Source organism: Tiliqua scincoides, chromosome 5 (assembly GCF_035046505.1).
Source record: "Tiliqua scincoides isolate rTilSci1 chromosome 5, rTilSci1.hap2, whole genome shotgun sequence".
NCBI classification, from domain to species: domain Eukaryota; kingdom Metazoa; phylum Chordata; class Lepidosauria; order Squamata; family Scincidae; genus Tiliqua; species Tiliqua scincoides.
The window spans coordinates 118,783,022-118,802,826 of NC_089825.1; the positions used below are offsets into that span (position 1 = coordinate 118,783,022).

A 19,805-nucleotide genomic window follows, 5' to 3' on the forward strand; every position below is an offset into this window, starting at 1 on the left:
GGAAAGAGAGAGAGAAGAGGAAAGCAATACTGCATCCACTGCAGTGGTCTGCAGAGAACATAAAAGGTACATTCTCACCCCTCTTATCCTTCACTCACATTGATGGTGGAGTTTTTGCTTTTTTTGGGGGGGGGGGAGAGAGAAACTGAAGCTTAACACTTAATACACCAAGCACTTAGAGCCCCATGAAGTGGGGCCAGGAAGTTGGGCAGTAACATCTCCCCCCAAGTGAACATCTGAACACGCAAAGGTTAGCAAATGGAGCACCTGAACCCTATTCAAATAAGCAGACAGGCTGCCTCCTTATGCCTCACCTTTTAGCCCTGATCCCTTTGGATTCTCCAATGCAAAGTTTAGGCCCTAGTGAGCACCTGTATTGCCCGCTGGGAAAGATGGAATCCCATCACAACACCCTTGGCACACGGCTGAAATTGCTGTTGCTTGTGTTTTCAAGCACACTGGTGGAACAGGCAGAAACTAGCTCTGGGCCTCAAATTTATCCCTCTTATTCAGCCTCCTCCACTTGGTCAGTTTTCTTTTGTTCTTTCTAACTCCAAATTGGTCTCTTCTTATTCCCTTTGGCTGCCTATGAGGCAGAAGGCAACAGGCCCAACTCCTATTTCTAGTCCAAAACTCTTCCTTTAGAAAACCAAAATTCTCATCTCTTGCTAAATTCTTACTTCCCTCTGCAGGTTTCCTACTTTGTCATCTCTTCTCCTTATCAACCCCCACCACTATACTCACCGCTAACAGCCAGGGCTGCATTTGATAAAGCAGACACTCAAGAGTTCACTAAAAAAATTTTGAGGGCTCACAGCAAAGACAGGAAAAACTAATGCTCCCTCCCCCTACACCAAACAGCAGGTAGGCAACATATATTCACTCATTGCTCAGGGTGCAAAGTAGATACTAGCTGCCTCAGTTTGGACACGTGAAAAGGAGGCATCCTTCAGTCTCGGAAGACTCACACTCTGAATGATGGTTCTGGAACAGAGTGTCCTCTCCAGTGTGCGAAGCCTGGGTAAAGTAGATATGGAGGATAGGCTGTTTCCCATGCAGCAAATCCCCCCTCTCCACGTCGCTGAAATGGTCCAATGGAAAGGCAGAAGCCAATACGGTTGGTTCCGCTGGCGTCGCAGGAGTTGCCAGAACATGACTGTGTTCAGCCATGAACTGCCTCAGGGGCTCCAGCTCCGGATTTTGCCTTGAGATTGACTCCTGAAGCCTTTTCCATAACTGGATGTAGCCGCAAGGCAGTGGAGGTTTGGGATCAGAGCTTTCCTTCTCTCAGATGAGCTGCCTTCCCAGGCTGATGAGTCCCATCTACCCGGTGGCTGTTTAGTTGCCTCTTACGACAAGTACAGCCAAACCGAGGGCCTATTCTTATCCCCAGCCCCCAGGTGAAAAGGAGGATATTGGTGATATCATAACATTCATCCCATCAACCATATGCATGATGAAATTACATGTTTGGTTCAAAGTTTCCCTCCCCCCCATCCAAAAATCAGAGATATTTCTAACCTTCTTAATGTAGCCCCCTCTTCTTCCATGACCTCTCCAATCTCAGCCTAGCCACCAGTATTTAAGAACGTCTGCAATAGGCGGTTCAGGTCCCAGAAGCAGGTTACAATTTGACCTCAAGTGGGTTAGGGCAGTGCTGCTTCTGCTGCCATTTTGTTTCAAAGTTCAGGCCTGCACAATTTGAACAGTAGATAGGACAACAGATCCTTGATAAAGTAAACCTTGCCGAAAACCTACAAGGTATTCATCTTCAGTGAGCCCTCTCAGTTTCCTAGCCATCTGCCTGCTGTGGCACTCTCTCTGCCTTGGTTTTTTCTCCCTCCACCTTTGAAAACTGAGCGCATAGTGTTTTCATGTCCCTTTCTATGTCTCTTCCCCTTCCAAGTAGCCTGGAAAGAGAGAAGGGGCGGCAAACCCTGACTAGCTGCAAGAGGGCAGGAAGAGAAGAGGAACAGGAGTCGCTCAACTACTCATCTTTTGCCCACTGTGCTCTTGGAGGTGGATCCCATGTTGCAAGTTGGGGCTTGAGGTAGGACCCGGGGCCAGCTCTTGACAAGCTGAAGACCACCGACTTAGATCAAGCAACTTCCCATTAAAAAGGCACACAGAAACCCAAACAAATGACACTACGTTTTTAATATACTTTACAAAGGAAACAAAGAAGCCAAGGTAAGGGCCGAGAAGAACGCAGTTCAATGGAGAAGAGTGGGGCAGAAAGAGTGTACCCAGGAGGCATCAAATCTACAGGCCTGACTACAGAGGCACAGAAGAAAAATCAAATCTTACCCCCTTTTCCCCTTGCCTATTGCTGTCAGTTCATAATCACCCAATTAAAGGGACAGGGCAAGGATGGTGCGAGACAATCCTCCAGCCAAGAGAGCTCATTCAGCAAGATTCCCAGGTAAAGTGACAAGGAAGGTAAGAGCCCTGGCTTCTAAGCCCCTACTGCTGAAATGTCCAATGCCACATTTCTCTCAGAGAACCACCCTCCCTCTGCTAACTAGCCTCCCACTCACCAGTCCCTGATTCTAGTTACTCTAGTCTGCTATCCCACCTCTCTTGATCCCAGAGCTTGGGTTTCCCTTTTTGTGCGTACTGAGGCAGAGGCTTTGTTAGCAATATAGAAACAGAGAGAGAGAGAGAGAGAGAGAGAGAGAGAGAGAGAGAGAGAGAGAGAGAAGACACTGTAAATGAGGCTGAGAAATAGTGGGGGAAGAGTGCCTTAAAAAAGAGCCTTAAGCTCCCACTCCAACCTAAGATTAAAGCAAGGCTCCTCTCTCCTTTCCTGAAAAGGTGCCTGAGAGTTTAATATCATAAAAACAAGCAGTGGGAGAAGAAGGGAGGATCAAGGAGGTTCAAATGGTAACACTTTATGCCTAAAGTGAATGAATATTGCATGACGGCCATTAACTTGCTCCCTTCAGTCTCTCTGCCTCCTGGGAAGTGAAGGTGAACACTACACCAAGCCCTGGTGCACCCCAAGAGAGATGGCCTTACCCCAAGTGAATCATGGGAAAGGCACACGATGCAGATCACACTAAGCCCTGGCACCTTTGCGAGCGACATCCCTAGCCTGGGAAACTCTGGCAGGATCAGCTGCTCCCAAGCTCAGTGCGCTTTAGAGACATGAAAACCACATGCCTAAAGCCATGTGAGCCCCAGGAAGAGCACCACACCCCCAAAGCCCCCTCTCTGCCCCAGTCCCAGCCTTCACCCTGCCTCGGTTAAAGTGCTTGTGTTAAGGAGGATGGTGGTGACTATGACAGGTTTTCAAGGAGAGAGACTCTGAGAGGTGGAGGTTTCCTCGGTAGGCAGGATTTCAATGCTGCTGTCTGGCTGGCTTGGGGAAACGCTGTCTGTCAGCTCCATCTCCTGGGCCTGGCTGGGTGACAGTGGCTGCGGAGAGCTTGCTGTGTCAGTGCTGGGGGTTGCAGACTTGCCTTCAGACAGGCCCAGCAACTCCTGGACGTTGCGGGGTAGATCCTGGGAAGGGGAAAAAAGAGTGGGTTTGAAGACAGAAGTTTCTCTCTGGCTAAAACTGGAAGCCCAATTCAAAACACGTTCCTGAAGAGCAGTGCTCCGTCCCACCATGCCTGAGTGGTGTAGGGGCCATGTGGGACAGGTATGATGTGGCTGCTTCCTAGGGCACTGTCACATAGGCAATCCTGGCATGGGAAGCTCTCAGTGCCCTTCCCTTGTGGTTCCTGCTTTTGTAAGTCATTGGGCCACACAGGAGAGGTACTGTATTCAAGCCTCCAAAGTGATATTTGAACTAGGCCAGCTCAGCAGGACAACAATGTAGAGAGAAACAGAAGGCACAGTTCTACCCTGTGTGCTCCCTTTCATTCATTCTTCCTGCTTATGGCACATCTGATCACTGGAATATCCAACTCTGTGTTTTTTCCGCTGTGTCTGCACACAAAGTTCAGGATGGAGGAACTTGACTCCTCAGGGAATACAAACGGGCATATGAACTATCTTCCTAGAATTACAATCATTACCACTACATTGTTTAAGCCTTCAACCTTTAATTGAGCACAAGAGAACCAGCTGCTTTTCTTTTTTTGCCCCATAATACGCTCTGAAAAAGCAAGAAGCCAACACTTCATACACCATATATAAACAAGTAATAAAAAATACTTATGAGCAGTCCTGTTGGATTAGCCAACTGGCCACCTTGTTCAACATCCACCTTCCCACAATGGCCCACCAGATGTCCCTGGGAAGATTAAAGCAAGAGAAGCAGGGCAAAAAGGCAACAGTTCACCCCTTTTGTTGCCATTGCCCCCCCCCCCAACACATGGCATTCAGGGGTGCATGCTCTCTGAGCACAGAGCTTCCATTTAGCCATCATGACTCATAGCAACTGACAGACCTTTATCACTACTGGTGTGTCAAATCCCTCTTTTAAAGTCACCTAAGTGAGTGGCCACATCCTAGGGCAGCAACTTCCACATATTAATTAGCATTGTGTGAGGAAGTTGGTCCATGAGTAAAATACTGCCTTATGCATCACTTTCGCATGAGTGTCAAAAAAAGGGGGGCATGAGAGCTGATCATTCTGTTTGCCTGACATCTGGCATGTAGGCTCTAGCCAACCCCAAAGGCTACTCTGACCTCATGTATGCAAGCAGCAAAATGAGGGGATAAGATACCGGGGTGGCAGAGAGGACTGCACCACTTCAGACTGCAGATGGAACGTGTGTGCACCACTTTTCATTCCCCTCCCTATGTCACAAACTGCCTGCAAACTGAAATTCAGTGCAAAGGGTCAAGTTTGAACCTTAAGTTTTCCATCTCAGGGACTTCTGGACACTGGGAAAGGTCTGCAAGTGGTATTCCCCCACCTACAGGCTGAAGTAGTATAGCCCACTCTATCAGCTCATTTGGCTGCGTAAGTAGAGCCGGCCTGAGTTGCAGAGAGGTCCTTGCTGGGCTGGAAGAGACTCACTGGAGTAGCTGCCAGCTGTCTGTAGATTGCCTCAGCCCTGCATAAGATGTCTTCCACGTTCATCTTCATGGTGAGCTCATTGATGTGCTGTGGAAAAGCAGAGACACAGGAAATTAAAAACAAAAGAGGCTAACTGGTACGGGAGGGGTTTAGGAGGAGGAAGACAGAGAAACACACAGCTTTTTAAGATGGAGTATGCAAAACAAGGTCCATTAGAGTAGTTTCTGCAAAGTTCTGCTGCAGTCTGGGAGTTACCTTCAGGAGGGTGTGAAAGAATGTCGCTGAAGACAATTCAAATGCCAGTTTGAATGCATTCTGTAGAGCTGGTTGGGGGGCTCTTCCAAAGAATGTTAAGTGTGTAGAGGCAAAGGGCAAAGATCAGAGGTTCACAGGACTGGGAATTGTGTTATGAAAATAACCACTGCTCTTCAAAACAGATGAATGCATGCTATTTGTCCCTCCAGATTCCACAGCATTCAGAAAAACTTAACATACCAGCAGAGGGCAGTGTGGCATGAGGGCTGGTTGGATGCAGTGCATGGGGCCAGACCAAAGAAAACTACAGTACATGAACCATAGGGAAGGACAGGAAGGGGTGGGCACTAAACAGGTCCTTTTCTATTTCGGTTTTCTGAGCTTTCGAAACTGATACTGGCTGAACATTTTCAAAAGCAGATGGAGTGCATAAAACATGAAGACTACAAACTTGACTGAATTTTTTTTTTTGAAAGCTGGAACAGTAAATTACACGACCCTGTTTGTACTAGGCACTGTGCAAGCACACATGCATGCAAGCAAAAAAAAAAAAACTCCAGCTTCATAGTGCTCACCTTGAGGATCTCATTGAAGCCAAAGCCAGAGTTCATTAGAGCTTGTCTTTCTGCATCCAAAATTCCACACGCCACCAGCAGGTGGAAATTGGGGCAAGGCAGTCCTGTCCACAGCACCTGGAATGGAGTGGGAGGACAATAAAGACACAGTTTGGGCTGAGGAAGGCTGTCATAACCCAGCATCGCAGAGTTGGGCAACTTGGTACAGTATGCTCCTAACTTAAACATAGTTCTTTCTTACATTGGTGCCTGCATTAGCCAGAATGTCTCCATTTCTAATAGGCCAAGCTGAATATCGCTAATGTTGTGCGATGTTCCCCAGGATCCCAAGGAAAAGCATTGCAAATGTGATCTGGTCAGCTACGGCAAGCCTAAACTTGTCTTACTCTATCAACCTACCTATGCTGGATCATGTTGTGACCTAGGGTGAAGCCACAGCCAAATTTCCCTACAACAGCACAGCTAAGGCTGTTGTACATTGCCTTTTGCAAAGCCATGCTTTCTAAACCCCACACTGTACCTTTCTACTGATGAGACAGAGAGAAACTAAGATTTCTAAAACCACAGATGAAAAACAGCTACTCCTTGCTACTCTTGTGGTTCACCTGTAACCACACAAGTTACAAACTTCTGCTTAGGTCCATCTAAGGCAAGTTAGAAACCACATTTTGCTCTTATTTCCCCAACTGTAATCATACATTCTGTGTGCTTATTAAAAATTCTAAGTCCTTGGTTAAGTAAACCTGCTTGTTCTGATCTGGGGGCAGGTCAGAGGAATTCTCCCAGATTCTCAGGTCAACACCTTTGACCTTTCAGCCAAGTTATGAAGAAAGCATGCAGATGCTTTGAACGAGTTGGGTGGTTGATGAATGGAAGTTGGCGGAATTATACCTCGATAACCCAGTCAGAGCCCAGTCCTATCCACACTTTCCTGGGAGTAAGCCCCATTGACTCTAATGGGACTTACTTCTGAGTAGACACGCATAGGATTGGGCTGCCAGTTTTCTAAATCAACACAACTGCTTCTCAGTTGTTATGAACTCCTACTGCTGAACAATCCACCAGATGGCAGAAACTACTGATTAATGTGTTAGGGTGTTCAGTTCTCACAGTAACACTACAGTTGCTAGACTCCCCCAGTTTGCCCAGGTTCCCCAGGTCACCCTCAGAGTAGAGAGAAAAGAAAGGAGTAAAGATTCTCCCAAGACTCTGAGAAACATCACACTTCGGTTCTACCACCTGCAGTATCCTCCTGAACGAAGTCATTCAGTCACACACATGAAGCCCATGGGCACAGCACCCCGAATAATCCATCCACCTTCTCACTTGAATCTACACAATGCTGAAATTGCCTTCACTCTGGCTAAGTGGCTGCAGAACATACTCCAAGTGGTGCACCCCAAGATCCCATGTGACGCTGCAAGCTATGCGCCTCTCAGCCTTGTGTCTCAGCCTCTCAGCCCCATAGTCATTCTGCCCTGGTATTCAAAGAGATGACAGCCCAGAGAAGAGGACAGGCCACAGAAGTTCAGAAAACTCTCATAAGGAACAAAGTAAGGGCCACTATGCAAGTCCAGCATATTAGGAGGAATAAACCCTTCTATGGCTCCCCAATGGTTGCATGTGTAGCCCTCAAGTTGCCTTTGGGCCCATCTGGATGGAAGTACATAATGAAGTTATGTTGCTGAAGTAAAGCAGATCTAGATTTGGTCAATGCCTGAAAGAGAGATCACCTACAAACTGTACATTTACTGTTGACTGTACTAGAGGAAGACTGGATAAAATTTCAGAACAGATCATAGTGGTAAAGCATGTGCTTTACATGCAGAAGGTTCCAGGTTCCATCCTTAGCACCCCAAGTTAAAACAAACTCAGGCAGCAGGCTGGAAGCCTGCCAACAGTTAAAAGGGACACTGCTACACTATAAGAGGCCAATGTCAAGGCAGCCTCAAACACTCGTAAGGCTTGTACACCTCTGGAATGAAAGGATCCACTGGATAGCTTCCAGCTCAATGAGCACAGAGATTCTATTTTACTTCTCACTCTTAGAAGCAAGTGAAAGTGCAAGTTCTTAGGAAACAATCTGCAGCTTTCTACATCCCAACCCCACATTGCAATTCAGAAATCTCTGCTTCTTCTTACTTGCTAACTCATTTGCCTCTTGTTAACACTACCTAAACCCTTCCCAGCACTGAAAGCCACTGTGATGTTCTAAGTTACCTACATACCTGTCAAGTCAAAAATCTTCTTGGGACCGCAAAATACACCCCATCTGTACCACCTTCATATCCAACCCAGTCTCACCTCCCACAGCTGAAGAATTTCAGAGAAAGCAAATTCTCTCTTGAACCAGATTAAGATCCACCGGAAACAGAAGCACAAAGTGCCAGATTCCTTAGAGTCTGGGAGAAACAGCAAAACAATGCAAAGATCAGCAAGGAATTATTTTATACTATCAGCAATTCCTAGATTAAGATAATCTAACTCTTTTCAATGTTTGCTTCCTTTAAATTCTCAAGGTATTAATCAGAGGCAAAGTGAAATAAGGATAAGAAATAAAGCATCTAATTAAGAGGCTCAAAAGCCACCCTTTTCATCTCATGGCAAAAGATCTCATTGTAAAAAATATACCCAACATCAGATTGAGATACATTCCTCTCTGAATGGCCCATATTTAAGCCACCCAGACTTTGGCAACCTGATAGCCAGGAACACAACTACCTAGGAAGTCACAGAGTGGGGGATCCAGCACTCTGAGGAGCAAGTTGAGCTGGGATAGCTGTCGCTTCATGGTCTCCTGGCTTTCTTCAAAATTGCAGTGCTGCAGGCAGAAACAAGAGTGAACACATTCTTACCGTGTATCCCACCTAAGATACCCCAGAAATCTTCCATCATAGGTCTGTTCACTCAAGGTGACATAAGGGCTACAGTAAGTTCCCACACATCCTTCCGAATATGGGGACAGGATTTTCTCCGACAACAGGTCAAACTCTGCCATACCCCAAACTCACCACTAGCTCCATGAAGCCACAGAAGCACCAGAAGGCATCCACTTCATTCTGGGTGACATAGAGAATGGGGGACAGGAGGTCACTCATGCCTTGGACGTAACCTGTGCAGGCAAGCAAGAATCTAAAGTCACTCTGATTTGCTATCAAATTCCTCCAGTTATAGTCCCATCAAGTTCTTTTCCCACTCTGCTGGGCAACTGCAGGTTACCATACAAAAAGAGAAAAAATAATGGTGAGAGGAAGATATGCTGGACGACCCAGAAAACTATCCCTGAAAAAGGCTAAGTGGACAGGTTTACAGAACTGCATGGACTGCATATCCTCCTCTTTATGGAATTCAATATATCCCAAGAATCTCAGCTTTCATATTTGGAACCTGAAACAGATACTGTCATCTCAGAGTGCTTCAACCTGGGCTGCAAAGGACTTCATTTTTCTTACTGCGACTTGTTTCTGGGTTTGGTGCATCTGTTTTTTAATTTTGCCAATTGGTGCTTTGTTTGTAATGACGCATCTTTTTCAGGACTGATATATTTTTACCTGTCTGGTAAATTAATGTGGATAGGAAAGGTGAAGCAAAAATACTTAAACATCCTCATCCCTCTGGATGGTCAAGAGATCCCCTAAGGCCTCAGCTGGTACTAGTCTTACCTCTGCCAGCCTTATCCTCACCCCAACTCACCAAGGTCAAAGTTGTACATGCAATAGGTCATCAGAACATCGTTAAGGAGCACCAGGCCTGGGTTCTCATTGCCCTCGTAGAATTTGTTGTTCCTATCGGTGCGGCTCACATCCCTTTCTGCAAAATCATACAGACACACACAGGCGCAAGCCTTGAGTTGCTGAGCTTTTCAACAAAACAGTTCACAAAGCTGACAAACCATGGTGGCAATTGTACGTGGTGAGTAAGGGTGGCAAGTTACCTACCACACAACAACATGGCTAAGGAAGCCACAACAAATATACTGGTCCCTTTTTTCCCCTTTCCACAAAACAGGCTTTTGCGTGTATACAGCAAAGTTTCCTATCTCCAGTTTTCATATGACAAAATGGGTGAAAGGAGTATAGGAGGAAGAAGAGACTGCAGAGAAGTTAAATTCTTTGCATTTGTATTCACAGTATAAGAAGCTGGACAGATACCCATGCCTGAACTAGTTTTCTTCAAGGATGGCATCTGAAGAACTAAGCCAAACATAGAGGACAGAAATAATCTATTCCTTTTTCATGCCAGGATTGCACCCCTCCCTGTGGGTGTTCCTGGTGTGTTACTTTTTAGATTGTGAATTCCTTGTGGCTGGGAACCATTTTCTCTTCCCTTCCTCCATTCAACCACTCAGACCTTTTTGTGGTAAATGCACGAGATCAAATTGATGTTTGTTACAACTATCACTAACACAAACATATTATACTGTTGAATCAGGAAAAGGGAGCAAATGAATGGAATAAAGCTTTTGACCAATCAGGGAACAGGAAGTGGCACTCATACTGACCAATCAGGCTGCGGTAGCCACGCAGTAAGGAGTTGCGTTGTTCCTGCTCCTCGCTGACTGACTTCCACTGTAACTTCATGCGGAAATACTCATCTCTGAGGAAAGCACAGAAAGGAGAACATGAGAGACATCAGAGTTCATGCCTTAAATGAACCAGTCTTTCCTGGCATAGCTGCTCCCCCCATAATCTTAACCCTGTCTTACGTTTTCCGCCTAACTTGTGCCTTGTTCTCATCGCTGGTATTGTCCCAGGAGAAATACCCCAAGAGGTATTTCCAGGCTTCCTTGCGCAATGGGTTGTTGAGACCCTAGAAAAGACACACATAGAAACAAAACCCACAATGGGAAGAGAATGTTTTATCAGGCCAAGAATTAGAAGGGAAGGCCCCTCGCCTTAGCCCAACACTGGTACCTGGGCCTAAACATTGGGGGGAAATCCACCATGGCCTCCCACTGCTCAGCTCTGTCCTTACAGCCACCCTCATCCCGAGCCCCTTGCATCCTAATCTTCACCCAGCTTCCCCCTCCCCCATTCTGCTTGGGACTTACCCCAGCAAATATCCTCCTGCGCAGACCACTGGGGTCCAACACACGGCCATCGGGATCCAGGTGCTGCTCCCACTCCTGTTCTGTAACAGGGGCCTCCCGCTGGACAGGTGGTCGCTCTCCTAGTTGTGCCTGCTGCCAGCAGCCAACAGAACAAAAGTTAGCAGCTGTTACTTGTGAAAAGGAGAAGCCCACAAGGAGTGAGGGAAGAGAGGGAGAAGGGGCAACAAAGAACATACACTCTTGCCTTGAAAAGATGCAAGAGACCAATGGAATTCAAAAGATTTCCTCAGGGAACTCAACACTGAAGTATGCCAGTGTGGATGCGATGAACTCCTGAACTTCTCAGGGGATCCTGGGACACCCACAGAGTGCACCCTCCCAACTTGGGCAAGGCAATGGACCTTTCGGTTCTCTGTGTCACTCCATGAAAGCCAAGAGTGTGTCCACCTCTCCCTGGCTGGAATATGTTGCAGGAAAAGTAACAGTGGACAAACTAAATTGCCTCCACTGATCACAAACTTTTAGATCCCCCAATAAGCTTCTGTGAAAAGCCAGCATTTCCACGCTAATCCCACTGTAGTTTTCAAACTATATTTCTGGCCCTGCAGTTTTGAGAAATCATCTCTTCAGTTACCAGCATTCAAGGAAGACCCCAAATGCACAATGCCTTTGCATTCTGATCAGCGGAATGATCAGAGGTATGAGGTTAGCAAGATTTTTTTCCTGCTCACACACACCCCATGAAACAAGCGTGTCTGCAATGCCACAGTGGCTTTGGTGTCAGCTTCAAATAGCTCCACTTAGACCTTTGAACCACTTCCTTTTTGCCTGATGCAAAAGTATTCCCCACAGAGGGCATCAAGGCCATATCTAGTCTCCTCCTTAACATAGCCCCTTTTCTCATTCACAACTTTCCCCCCCAACATGGCCACCCCAGGTGCAACTGTAGCCAATGGAGGGGAGGAGGTGGCTGCGGGGAGAAAAAGGACATCCACAGCTGCTTTTGACCCACAGAGGCACCTGACTGGCTGATATGCCTCTTGCCCTCCACGATCTCTCACTGGAGCTGCCTATTCCAACACTTACACAGGTGATCACTTCAAAGCCAGTCTCATCCTCGACATTGGTTGTGGCTGCATCTCCATGGGCATGCTGGGCAGCTCCTTCTTCAGGCTGTAGAGCCCCACGGAAGAAATTGGTGACTTTGGAGAAGCCCCCAAAAGTGGCGGCATATGGATCCTGGAGGAATCGCTAGGAGAAACAGGGGGAAAGTATATTGTGGGCTATGCTTTCCACTGAATGACATTTGTATCAAGTGTATGTGTGGGGTGAAGATGTGCTGGTCAGAGGTCTCTCTCACGGTTCAGTGGTATCTACGGCAGGGCATGCCACAAACCGCTGCGCATTCAGGTTTGGCAGAGTTCAGGCATGGGTTGGGCCTGTCAGTCTCAGAGGATGTTCATATGCCTTCTGGATTTCAGAAGGTGGAAATCCTGGCCTCTGGAATTCAGGCATCTTGCTTCCCAGCTCTGCCCCTCCCCATCTGATATATGGCTTGGGACCCAGGAATCTAAAGGACAACCTTCTCAGATAAATACCTGCCCAATTATTAAAAGTTGTCTGAAACACTTTTCATGGTGTCCCACCATCAGAAATCACACAGGTAGAAACTGGGGAAAAGAGTCTTTTTGCTTTGGCATTCAGATTATAGCATACTCCCTCCAGGAAACTTTGACTGGCACTGGCTTTAGGTACTGTGTAAATACCTTTATAAGGGCTTAATTATGACACTGTCATTCAGTTGTGTTTTGCTGCTTGGTTTACCTCAGTGGTTCCCTAACTGTGGGTCGCAAAACTGACAAGGAAAATGTATTGAGCCATATGGAAACCAAAACGGAGCAGCACGTGTGCATTTACTAGTGAGCAGGCTGGTTCTTACTGAAGGCCAGGCGAAGCAGAATGACCTTCAGAATGACCATCAAAATGGTCCCGATTCAATCAAAGTGGAGCTCAACAAACACTCCAGAAGCCGCCCCCCCAAATAGTAAAAGGAATAAGCACAGAGGCTTGAGCAACTGTAAATGAATTTTGTTTTCAGTCTTGTAAACCTAGGTGGGTCCCTAAAAAGTGTCATTTTCAAAAGTGGGTCCCGGCACTAAAATGTTTGGGAAACACTGGTTAACCTGCTGTTTTTATTGTTTTATTTGTTTATTTTATTTCGGAGTATTTATAATGTTTTTCTAATCATTCTCTTTTCTAACAAACCCAATACCAATACCTACATGTAGGTACACTAATGGCAGAATCCTATGCAGGTTTACGCAGAAGTGAGCCCTACCAAGTTCAATGGCTTACTCCCGGGTAAGTGCATACAGCAGTGTAGCTCAAGGTTCTCTGTGCTCCAAAAACCGAAACAAAACCAACCCCACATTCAGTGGCACCAGCTTCCAACAATCACCATCTCTCTAATTAACCCATCTTCTTCCAGAAATACATATTTTAACCACCACCCCAAACAGAGAACCAAAATCTATTTCACTAGCCCCCTACCCCAATAGATTCCTCTTGGCTACCCTTTAACAGAACCCAACGTTCCTGGCTGACAATCTCTCCACATTCTAAACCACTGGAACTAACTCCTTTGTCATCTTTTTTCATGACTGTATTGCAGTTTGGGGAACAGCCTCACCGACACAAGGTTGGAAGAGTTGTCATCAAACAGCTGAAGCTCATCAAAAGAGTGAGAGAGGGCATATGAGTCGTGTGTGTAAACCAGATAGAGACGGGAATCTTTGGGAGAGCTGCAAAGAGATGAGAAGCTAGAGTGAGCTGGTTGCTCTCCAGTCATGCTGAAAATCGTATTGAAGCCCAGCAATGTTGATTGGGCCACCTGACTGCAAGAAATGATCACATTTGTGAATGCTCTTTCCTAAATGCAGAAAGCCAGCACATCAGGGGAACATAATTTCACTTTGCCCTCTCCCTTAAGGACTATTCCTCTACAGGCAAGGAGTTCTTTTTATTTTTTCTTCCATCTGCAGGATGAAGTGCTATAATTCAGGAAGGGCTTTACCAAAGGAATTTTTTTTTTAATATTTAGACAAACTCTTTCCTTAACCTAAGAAAATAGAGCATCCAGGCCATTTGGGACAAAGACACAGGCCTCAAAATTCAGTTTCTAAAACCAGTGTCAGGAAATGGATTCAGGAAATAATCACTTCGGATTGTTTTTTATCCCCATATGCAGACTAGTTGAAGATGCTTTTGAAGATGTAGAGGAAGCCCTTCCCTCCTACCCCAAGTTTATGATAAACAGGTCTCACTCCTAAGTAACTCAACCAGCACCCACAAGCCTTGAGAATAGGTAGCCAGGATCTTCCTGTCATACCAGACCTCTACTCCCTGCTCTCTTTTGTATGAATTAAGGAACTAGGGACCAGCCTCACTCACGCGGCCAAGATCACGTATTTGCAGAGAGCTTTCAGCAGGGCCTTGGTACCACCACGGTGGAAGTGCAGGGCCTGAATGGAGGTTCCGTCTTTGGTGATGAAGATGAGGAATGACCAACCCAGACCGGGCTTGCTCTTTCGGATGGATTTCAGGTCCGACAAGCTGAGGGAAAAGGCCCACTGACCACGTGGGATAGGTGACTTTGGCCCAGAAGTAGCTTAGGGAGGAAAAAAAACCCCAACCCAAACAGCTAGTGTTACAGAATGCTTTTTCTCACAGAATATCTCACAATCCCAGAGTGACCCCTCCCTTCCCCCATCCAGTATTCCACATTACAGCATTGCTACTAATCCTGGGGAAGTCCCCCCCCACACACACACACACTTCTCTGGTTACCGTTTGTTTCCTCCTGGACCCGAGATCGGGTCCCCACTGTACTGATCACAGCCCAGTCTGGTTCATATCCTGGATCAAAGATTTCTTCTTCAGGTTGGCAGCCTGCTGCGTCCTGATGAACAGAAAGCAAGAATTAAGGCCCAAGAATCTGCCCATTTCTTATTTCTTATCAGGATCTTTCGTGTATATTGTCAGAATATGTTAATCAGGACCTACCAATCTCACCAAGAGAGGTATCTGAGTGAGAAAAGAGCAGAAGTATGGACTCCTCTTTAAAGAGAAAGACATTCCACCCCCCAACATGATCCAATCATAGTCTCCTTGGTCTCTTCCCCAAAGGCCCCTCTCCACGTTAGACAGAATGCAGAGCAGGGTACAACACTGAATACTTAATATGATTTCACTAAGCATGATCCTCCTTGTGAGACAAAGACAGGAATGTATTCCCCTATGCAATGTCTGGTGGAACCAGTACAAAGGGTCATCCCATAGCCCTTACAGAAGCTCCAAATGTCATTTGCTTTTATGGTTATAAATAATATTAATTCACTGTTTTTCTTGAACAAAGTCCTTAGCAGTCATGGCTTGGAGACCAAGCACATTCCTTGCATGTAGGTCTCAGGTCCAACCCTGACATCTCCAGCTACAAGGATGTTTGGCAGCAGGACTGGGAATGAAATTAGTTTAAGGCTTTGGAAAGCCACTGGCATTTGGAGAAGACAGAACTGAACCACACCATCCAACTGCCTGACTCAGACAGCTTTGGACATTCAGCTTGTTCACCAGTTAATGTTATCACAGCTACGTCTGCTCTGCTCATTTGAAGAGGGAACCTGCTCACCACCCAAAAGAAAAGAACTATCTCCTGTCTAGAAAGCAGAGCAAATGAAAACACCATGATATCTTCACATGATTTCACTGTCCTTGTAGTGAAAAAGAAGTGAATGTACTCCTGTCCATAGAGTGCACAAAGCATAAGGTAGAAATACACACTCCTGAATAACGCTTATGGAAGCACCCAATGTTGGTGCATCTTAGTTTGGGTGAACCTAACCCATCGACCAGGCACAGCCACCTAACTATACAAACTCACACTGAGGGAACAGAGAGTGACAATCTCATCAGTTGGTTCACAATTCTGCAATTCTTCTGTCCCAAAGACTGATTAAAAAATCCATGATACTGTACTTAAAAGCACTGAAAGGCTATGACAATATGCTGGTTTGCACCAAAATAGCAATTCTTTAAAACTTTTAATGAACTACTAGTTCATGGTTTTTTTAACACTGAAATATTGTTTCAGATTATGTCATTGCCAGTTGCTTCTAGTGGTACTTAAGATAACTAGACTATGAAAAGTGGTACATCAGGGCATTAAGGTTGGGGGGAGGGGGAAACAGTACTACTAATTTTTTAAAATTATTTACCCTAAATCTTGGAGAAGGAATGAATTAAAGCTCTACAACATGGGTAGACAGAAGGCAAATAAAGATCTACCAATATACTGGTACAGGTTTCTGACTCTTAGGGCACAATCCTAACCCGCTTTTCAGCACTGACATAAGGAAAGAGAACAAAAATTCCCTTACCTTGAGGAGGCCTCTGTGAGTGCCACCTAACTGCAGGATGCAGAACACATCCCATTGGCACAGCTATGCCAGTGCTGAAAAGTTGGTTAGGATTTGGGCCTTAATTGTTAAACAGTAGTAAGTTAGGGCTGCACATTTAAAAAAAAAAAAAACTTGCACACTGATTCTCTGTCAGGATTGGCCTTGTATTATCACTTTTTCTTCCCTTTTTTCGGTTAAAGATTTTGAGCCCCTTTGGGGCATCATCTTCTCATTCTCTGTGCTACATGAACTGCTTTGAGAATCTTTTGGGTTGAAAAGCACGATACCATCATAAGCTCCACTACCTCATAGAAAGCTACCTTATCACACAAACCAAGTTTAGACAAACTGTTCAGAGCAATGGTTTGAATCAATCCATCTAACTACTACTACTAGACCAATACTGAATCAGTCCACCCTAGTATTGTCTACACTGGCTGCAGCAATTCTTCAGGGTTTCAGGTACAATTTTTTTCCAGTACTACCTGAAGATACCAGCGATTGAATCTGGACTTTCTGCACTCAAAGCATGTGCTCTGCCTTCAAGCCACAACCCTTCCCCAAGCCCTACTCAGTGTTCCTCACCTGTAAAATATAGATATTAATTGGCTGCCTTCGACCAGGCCTCTGTACAACTCTACTGGTCAGTTTAAAAGTTTTCTGTTACTCCCTGATCTTTAATAACTCAGATATGCAGATTAGAACTTGCATAGATAGATTTTGCCAGTGGATGGCTCAAGGGGTGCAAGACGGAACTGGTTCTACCCTGTCAGCCATCATTTTGCATGGGGCTTTACCCTTGCTCTCACCACTATTTTGCACCTAGCTTCAGTAAGATGATAGTGGGGCTTTAGTAAAAAGACCAAAGCAAGTCCCACAAACCTGAACCCTGCCCATTTCTGACTGAGACTACTAGGTATTGATGGGGAAGGACTAAAAGGAAGTATGGGTGTGCATATCTCACCTTTTTGGTGTATGTGATTTGAGCAGAATCTGAAGATTCCTGTACAGGTGTCCACTGCAGCAAAGTGTCTGAGCCCTGAATAAAGAAAAGCAGTCATATAATAAACTCAGAATATCTTTGGCTTGAAAAGCTGTACCAAGAAAATCTAAATTTTGGTAATTGAAAAATACAAATTAAAGAAACTTGGCACTGCTTGTTTATGGAAAGAAACAAGAAGGTATGCAAAGCACTAAAAAAATTTCCCTTTACAGCTCTCCCACTTCTTAGAAAAGTGACCATTCATATAGCCACTATTTCTATCCCACAGCCAGCTGTTCAGCATTGGCTCTTCAGAATGATATGTCTATAGAGCTATGCTTTTCTGAGATACCATAATACTTGCTGCTCTGTTTTGCTCTTATTTCAAAGACCAACAGAAACAAAAGAAAGGTTATCACTCCCTGCATACTTTGAAGCCCTGTTGGCCCACTCTCTATTCTATAATTATATTAGATGTTACCTATGCTTTTTATAGTATACTTCTTAAATCATATGGAGTGGGAACTTAAGAGCTAATAAGACTTAAACTGAAAACACTCAGGATGTCACTTTCTCATCTTCCACATCCAACCCTTTCCTTATGAGTAAAGGTTACAGTATTTGGAGCTCTTCAGTCTAGAAAAGAGGTGCCTGAGGGGGAACATGATTGAAACATACAAAATTATGCAGGAGATGGATAGAGAGATGCTCTTTCCCCTCTCACACAACACCAGAACCAGGGGACATTCACTAAAATTGAGTGTTGGGAGAGTTAGGACAGAAAAAAGAAAATAGTTCTTTACCCAGTGTGTAATTATTCTGTGGAACTCCTTGCCACAGGATGTGATGATTGCATCTGGATGCTTTTAAAAATGGATTGGGCAGATCTCTGGAGGAAAAGTCCATCACAGGTTACAAGACATGATGGGTACGTGCAACCTCCTGGTTTTAGAAGGAGGTTGTCTCTGAAGGCCAGGTGTGAAGGAGGGCATGAGGATGCAGGTGTCTTGTGTACTCCCTGAGGCTCTGGTGGGCCACTGGGAGATACAGGAAGCTGGACTAAAGGGGCCTTGGGCTGATCCAGCCAGGCTCTTATGTTCTTATGACATGCCAAGCACACGGGAGGGCACTGGGATGCAGATCATGTCTTGTGTGCTCCCTGAGGCCTCCGGTGGGCCACTGTGAGATGCAGGAAGTGGGACTAAGGGGCCTTGGGCTTATCCAGAGGGGCTCCTCTTATGTTCTGCGTATTGTGTCCAGTTCTGGTCGCCATATCTCAAAAAGGACATAGTGGAAATGGAAAAGGTGCAAAAGAGAGCGACTAAAATGATTACGGGGCTGGGGCACCTTCCTTATGAAGAAAGGCTACAGCATTTGAGCCTCTTCAGCCTAGAAAAGAGACACCTGAGGAGGGACATGATTGAGACATACAAAATTATGCATGGGAAGGATAAAGTGGATAGAGAGATGCTCTTTACACTCTCACATAACACCAGAACCAGGGGACATCTGCTAAAATTGAGTGTTGGGAGGCTTAGGATAGACAAAAGAAAATATTTCTTTACTCAGCGTGTGGTCAGTCTGTGGAACTCCTTGCTGCAGGATGTGGTGACGGCATCTGGCCTGAACACCTTTAAAAGGGGACTGGACAAGTTTCTGGAGGAAAAATCCATTACGGGTTACAAGCCATGGTGTGTATATGCAACCTCCTGATTTTAGAAATGGGCTATGTCAGAATGCCAGATGCAAGGGAGGGCACCAGGATGAGGTCTCTTGTTATCTGGTGTGCTCCCTGGGGCATTTGGTGGGCCGCTGTGAGATACAGGAAGCTGGCCTAGATGGGGATATGGCCTGATCCAGTGGGGCTGTACTTATGTTATGTTCTGCGCCAAGACACCCTTCCAGTCCCACCTGGGAGCCATCCTGACCCACCTTCTCAATTATACGGATGACCCCTGGGATGATGGAATCCTGGTCCGGATGCCGCTTCGCACTGGTGTGCAGGTGGACCCCGTCCTTCTCAAACACGACCTGGAGCAGAGCAGAAGGAAACAAAGAGGTTGGGGGGGGGGAAGCGGCTCGTATCGGCTCCCACTCCCAATAGCTTCCCCCCAACTCATTCCAGCTGCAAAGGGGTGGAAAGCCAGAACAAGTTTGCACAGCAGTGAAGCTGGAAGAGACTTTATGAGCATCACAAACACCACCCCTTTCCCTTCACACTCACAATCTCTCTCTCACTCACACACACACACTTTCCCTTCCCCTTTCCTGCCCTCACTCACACTCACACTCAACCCTCCCCAGCCAGGAGGCGAGTCCAACCCACCCCCCACCCACTGCATTAATGAGACCCCCCCCCCCCAGCAGAGCCCCTCTCCCAGCAGGAGCAGCCAAGGCCCCCCTCACCCTACAGTCCCCCAGCTCCATTCTCCCTGACAGCAACTTCCGGGAAAACAAAACGTCATTTCCTGTCCCATTCCGCCTCTGGCGTCATAAAGCAGCGCCTGTTCCCCGT

The 19,805-nt window shown here is 46.0% G+C and overlaps 1 protein-coding gene across 1 annotated transcript; it reads right to left on the bottom strand.

The window, feature by feature from the left end:
• Positions 1–2,138: 2,138 nt before the first annotated feature.
• On the bottom strand, positions 2,139–19,799 carry TBC1D17 (TBC1 domain family member 17). The gene is made up of 17 exons (XM_066627030.1): positions 19,697–19,799; positions 19,223–19,321; positions 17,273–17,347; positions 14,699–14,810; positions 14,303–14,519; positions 13,542–13,653; positions 11,939–12,103; positions 10,853–10,984; positions 10,508–10,611; positions 10,304–10,398; positions 9,496–9,612; positions 8,814–8,914; positions 8,524–8,623; positions 8,107–8,204; positions 5,803–5,919; positions 4,973–5,059; positions 2,139–3,504 (listed from the first exon to the last, which is right to left on the bottom strand). Exons 1-17 carry the CDS (start codon positions 19,715–19,717, stop codon positions 3,292–3,294), a joined length of 1,965 nt encoding a protein of 654 aa, XP_066483127.1. The 5' UTR covers positions 19,718–19,799; the 3' UTR covers positions 2,139–3,291.
• Positions 19,800–19,805: the final 6 nt, after the last annotated feature.

Bases quoted from the DNA above. Each gene is read 5' to 3' on its own strand.
- TBC1D17 (XM_066627030.1), bottom strand. From the start codon at position 19,717: ATGGAGCTGGGGGACTGTAGG. The intron at 10,612-10,852 runs GTAAGTCCCAAG...TGTCTTTTCTAG, and splicing joins GCAGGAGGATATTTGCTGGG to GGTCTCAACAACCCATTGCG. The intron at 3,505-4,972 runs GTGAGTCTCTTC...TCCCCTTCCCAG, and splicing joins GACAGCTGGCAGCTACTCCA to GATCTACCCCGCAACGTCCA.